The sequence below is a fragment of the Vicia villosa genome, linkage group LG2 (assembly GCF_029867415.1).
Source record: "Vicia villosa cultivar HV-30 ecotype Madison, WI linkage group LG2, Vvil1.0, whole genome shotgun sequence".
NCBI lineage: Eukaryota > Viridiplantae > Streptophyta > Magnoliopsida > Fabales > Fabaceae > Vicia > Vicia villosa.
In genome coordinates, this window is record NC_081181.1 from 134,017,798 (window position 1) to 134,023,694 (window position 5,897).

Consider the following 5,897-nt stretch of genomic DNA (forward strand, 5'->3'; position numbering starts at 1 on the left):
TTTTAAAACACTGCTCAAAACTAATACCAAATAAATATCTGAATTATGATAAGGGGACATTGATGATATTTTGACACATGATCTAACAATAAATTATGATTCTAATTTCTATTAAGAGATTACACTAATCATAGACAATTAACTTAAATGGTAAGGAGATGGTCACCAAGAGAAAAGGAAAAACACAATTGGTGTACTTTTCTAATACAACACAAGATATTTGAGTGGAGCTACTATATAAGAAAATGGCCACCAAGAAAAAGGAGAAACACGGTTCATGTACTTTTCTAATACAACACAATTTATTTTAGGGCATGGGGATTATGCATGCATGTAAATCTTAGAGTAATAGATCGACCTAAATCTAGAAAAGTATTTTAGTACATTAAAATAAAAATGAAAAAAAATAGTTTTTTACCTTCAGAGTTTTATTGCAAATTACTGCATTTTCATTTTGTACTTTAGTAGTTGAGTAAAATCCATCAACTCAATAATTGGTGTTTAGTTTTTAGATATGAATTCTCTCCGGCCGATTTTCTCCTTTTCATTTTTTGAAGGAAAAAATTTTATTTTTATTATTTCATTTAAAAATTCTTTAATCATTGGATTAGGGGCAGCATGGATGGCCGAAAGAATTCCGCAGAAGAGGATCCATTCCGTTAGTTTTTACTCCCTTTTAATTTTTACTCTTAACACATCAATCCCCTTTATTCAAATAGCACCACAAAACTGATTGCATTTGTGTTATCGGTGTTGGTAGTATTTACAGCCAAATAACATTGAAGCCGTGATGAAAACAATTATTTGACGGGAGATGAAGCTATTCATCCAAAAAGAAATAATGAAAAAGGGCTAATAATTAAAGCCTTTTAAAAGCTTTCTGAATTCTGATTTACAATTTAGTGTTTAACTATAAAGAGAACTTAATTAAAACGTAGCTACTGCTTTAGATTCAATAAAGTAAGGTCTTCACAGATCATCAAATACTCAGCTTACTCTTTTAATCATGTCTTGGGAGTTTCCTTCAAAGTCAAACAAAGCAATGTGGATAAATGAATCTCACATATTCCCCCTTTATAACAAAATATAAGTAAAAAGGATTCAAAAAGTTGAATGTTAAGGATAATAAATAACTTTTTGAATCATTTTGCTTATATTTTATTGCATAGGAAAGTTTGCTTTACCCCCTCTTCTTTTTCTAGCTATCCATTTGTATCCGACAGGTAAGAACTGCAACCAATTTAAGAAAGGTGTTAAGAAGAGCCTAATACATGGAATATCATCAACGGTTGTAAATTTAATCAAAACATTAGAATAGATGAAATCTAGCTAGAACAGCAAATATATAAATATAGCCAAAGTCACAATGATTAACCAATGCATGTAACGTAAAGTATACTACATGTTCTTAGGGACTACTAATATTTCCTATCGGACAATTCAAAGCCTTTACCAAAGAGACAACATGAACTTATTTAATTAAGTATAATATTCATGGCAAATCAAGAAAATATTAATAGTAGAGGCTAATCCCAAGCACAAGATGTACCCACAATGGGATATATCTTGTATTTTATACAAAGTTTTTTGGCTGGCATGTCGGTTTCTAGAAATTCCCTTTCATACTATACAAATCTTATAATCTCTTTCAGTAGGTAAACAGGAGCAATCACGTTGAGGGTATACTTATTTACACAAAATACTACTAGTAGAATAGCTAATATGTTTACAAAAGCCAATGTCTTGAATTGATAGATTGCCAAATTCTAGTAATACCTACAGGTACCTTACTTGACTTCAGAGCATAATATCCGATATTTTTAACATATTCTCCCTAAAAAGCGTAAACTTTGTTTTGTTACCTTGCATGACATTTTATCTTGACAGACAAATCGATAGAATATGTCATGCTGGCAAATCCAAAGTAGGCCATATTTACTGTTTATTAAGTGATCATAATTGAGGAACCAGACTAGACGGTTCTGATTGTGAAAAGACCATTCCCCTAACCGACCCTTTTGCCTTACTATACTACCCCACAATGTCTGATAGTAGTATTAGCTTTCTCCCTGCCACTAAAACTAGATTGCCCTTGTTATGAAAAAGCTTTCTAATAATTACAAAGACATACAAAAAGTATTGATAGATATCATTCATAATCACAGATTACCAAGTATAAGGAAACCCACGTGAACAGTCCTACATAAAGAATCATCATGAATTAACCCAATAGAGAAAAAAACAAAATATCAAAAAGGAAAATCATTAACCAACAATATGAATATTGAAATGGGCCATGGAAGTAAAAAACAAAAAACAAACATACCTAGTCTGAAAACTATGAGACGAAAAAGCAGGAAGTGTCAAGAGCTGCAAAATTTGAAATCAACAAGATGGACCAAGTCCAACACTCCTACACTCCTCGCTTTCCGTCTGTTGTTGGTGGTGTGTTAATGATGAATGTTGAGTTTGTGGCTGTGCTTGCTTCTGCTGAGGAGGAAGCAATAGCTGTGCTTGAAGTGGAAGATGATGATTAAGGTTATGATGATGATGATGCGGATGAGACTCTCCTTGTCCTTGTTGTGTTTGTTGCATGTGGTGATAAGTATTGTCAAAAGACCCCAAGGCCAAGGAAGGAGACAATTGATCAGAAACAACCCCAACAGCAGCAGCAGAAACTGGGGACACTTGGTTGAACCCACCAGGAGAATTAGAAACCGAATCCACATCAAACCCACCACTGAACCTCAAAAACTCTTGCTGTTGCTGTTGTTGATTTTCAAAAGTCCTATAAATCTCTTGTTGCTCTCTAGCAGCAACAGCTGCAGCCAATTGTTGAGCTTCCAAGATCTGATGTTGAGGTGTCATAGGTTGTGGGTCACGAATCACCATCTGATTCGCCGCCGTCACCACCGGAACATTACCATTATAAGGGTAAAGAGAATTACAAAACGGGTTGCTTTGAATATGCTGCGGTTGAAGAATACTCGTAGGAATTCCCTGTAGAGCTTGAGGACCAATATAAGTTGCAAGTTCTTTTTTAGCATTATTTAGTTCACCTTGGATCGCTCGTAACTTGTGTTGAAGAAGAGAGATAAGACCAACGCAGCCGTAAACTGGGTCTCGAAGCCGCGCCTCGGCTTCGTAAGCTAGTGACTTAACGGCGTCCTCACGCTGACTCTGGGTAAGCTCGTTAAGCAGCTTCGCCACGTTACTGGCACCGAAAACTTTGTGTACGTATGCAAACCTTTGAGGGTTATCTGGTGGAAAATACGGTGCAAATACGCACTCTGTCGTGCATTTTCGCCGGAGAAACTTGCACGCCGCACACGGCGAAGTTTGTGTTGACGACATCTTCTCCTATCTCGATTTTCTCTCTCTTCCTCTCTATATCTCTCTCACTCACCAACGCAACCTCTGCAGTTAATAAATCATCAAATTGATATTATATTATATTAAGCAAAGCAAATCCCTAGTAAAAAAATTAGTATTAATAAATATTTTACAGCTTCGTTTTCTTCGAAAACGAGTGATCTATCTAATTCTAATCTAAAATAGTATCTAGCTTTCACAACTCTGCAGTACCAGGAATTGAAATTTAATTTTCTACAAACAAATAAGAGAGAGAGAGTCAAATAGAGATAACAATAACAATAATAGTGTAACAATTAGCAACAATGATAATTAATTTGTAGCAGTAATAGCTGTAAATAAACTAATAATAAAAGGCATAGAAATTGAGGAACGAGTGAAGCAATCACAGAGATTGATTCAACGAAGCTTCACGTACGTACAGATTCGTGATCGTTAAATTAAATAAAAAAATTCAACTACGAAATGATTAAACTAATCTAGGTCATTAAAAGCATGATCTCTTTGGAGTCAACAAACTCTGATTGCAACATTTCAAATCACGCAACGACAAAAGTTTTTTCAAAAGAAAACAAAAAACGGCACCAGATGTGAAAACTGGAAGGTAAAAGTATGAAATCAGTTGGAATATTGGAAAAATATAAAGAAAGTTGCACCGGTAGATCTGAATATGTAGTTGTTTGCGTGCTTGTGAAGTTTGAAAAGACGGAAAACAAATCGTAGGGTTACGGCGGAGAAAGAGAGTTGTTAGATCCATCAGTGACTCAAAATCAAAATATTCGTTTGATTTTGGAAAAACTAACTGATCGATAGATGAATATCTAGAGAGAGGAGGAGGAGAGAGAAAGAGAAGAAGAGAGAGAGCTTACAGTGAGGTGTGAAAGAATCGGCATAAGATAGAATTTTCACAGCATGAAGTGCGGTGAGAACGAGAGCGAAAAATGCAAAAGAAAGAGGAGAAGAAAGTGGTGTGTTATATAGAGAGAGAAATGAAGTTTTTTTTAGTTTCTTGAGTACTACTGCCACAATAACAAGGAAAAACATCTTTCAGGACCAGCAAGCCCTTAATTCTCTTTTTCTTTTTTTTCTCATTATAAATTTAACTTTATATATTTAAATCACATTATTGCTATTATTTTACCTTCCTTAATTATCATTGTTATTAGTATTCGGTCATCATCGTCCTTTCTTAAATGCCTTCTCTTTTATAGTAATCTTTTATATTTATTTCAGATTTTATATGTTTTGCAAACATAGACTTCCACATGTATTATTAGGTAATAATAGATAATACATTATTTACTCTTATGAGATTACATGGAACAAACTTATACAATAAACATTAACTAAATGTATCTTCTTTTCCTTTTTTTTCTTTCTTCATCCAATCATAAGTTTTTATCATAGCAATTATGATTTCAAACTTTTTTATATAAATTTGTAACTTCAATGCATTTGACATTGATAAAATTAGACTAATATAGTATTTTCCTTTTAACTACTACTACTATAGTTGATCTAGTGATTATAGAATATAGTGCAACCTAAGTATTAAAATTAGAAGTTTGAAATCCCAACACACTTGAAATCGACATGTGCATTTATAATTTTATAAGAATTTAATTCTGTGTATACTGACTATATAAAACATTATATACATATATATTATTTTGGATCATTTTCAATTAAAATTAAGAGTAAATAATCTGTTTATTACTAGTACTGTATAAGTTTAAGGGGGATGAGGGTTTTTTGTTTAGAAACGCAATGATGAATGTATTTTGTATATGCAGTGAATGTGCAGCACGTCCGTGTACCGTGCGCGTCAACAATTAATATTTCTCACCGCTCACTCTTCCGTACCTTCTCCACTAATTCACCAACACTTGTCTTTTCTGTCACACAAAGGGCTTTTACGTAAATTTCAGAGAATAGGGCTATGGGTTCACAAGCTACGAGGAGTATGACCTGCTATTCCCGGTCAAAGTGTGATACAATACACTACTGAAATACTAATACCCCAAAAAAGAAGAGTGGTTGGTTGTTTGTTTCTTCTCTCCTCCTATTATCCTACTACTGACGACTATGCTTCTGAAGACATGCATTGTAGCACAGAGGTTTTGATTGACATGTTACCAGCTTTTGATGATTTTACTAATTCATTCACTTTTCTGAAGTGACTTAACCTTAAGCTATCCATCCCCCGCAAATGACTGTTCCGTTTTACTAACTCTTTGGTTTTACCATTTCAGCCGTCACTGCTCACCATTTTTCTTTTCTCCTTTTTCTTCCAACTAACCCTTATAGGATGAAAAAATTTAAATAACAATGTTTATAAAAAAAATTACATAAAAAACAAGGTTTTCAAAAAATTTACCAAAATGTCTAGGTTTTGCAGGACCCCCTAGAGTATGCGCCAAACCATTTGGCGCATTAGTATAAAATTTTTTGAGTTAGCCAATCCATTTGGCGTAAATGTTGAAAAGTAAAAAAAAAAAAAAAAAAAATTCACATTTGCGCCAAAC

The 5,897-nt window shown here is 33.8% G+C and overlaps 1 protein-coding gene across 2 annotated transcripts; it reads right to left on the reverse strand.

Annotated features, from left to right (window-relative positions):
* Window positions 1-588: 588 nt before the first annotated feature.
* On the reverse strand, window positions 589-4,416 carry LOC131652180 (LOB domain-containing protein 36-like). 2 transcript variants are annotated; one of them, XM_058921971.1, is made up of 3 exons: window positions 4,242-4,415; window positions 2,327-3,417; window positions 590-1,230 (listed from the first exon to the last, which is right to left on the reverse strand). In XM_058921971.1, the coding sequence occupies exon 2, from the start codon at window positions 3,352-3,354 to the stop codon at window positions 2,386-2,388; it is 969 nt and encodes a 322-aa protein (XP_058777954.1). In that variant the 5' UTR covers window positions 3,355-3,417; window positions 4,242-4,415; the 3' UTR covers window positions 590-1,230; window positions 2,327-2,385. The 2 variants fall into 2 exon arrangements, with proteins under 2 accessions (XP_058777955.1, XP_058777954.1); XM_058921972.1 differs by having other exon boundaries at window positions 589-1,230; window positions 2,327-4,416.
* Window positions 4,417-5,897: the final 1,481 nt, after the last annotated feature.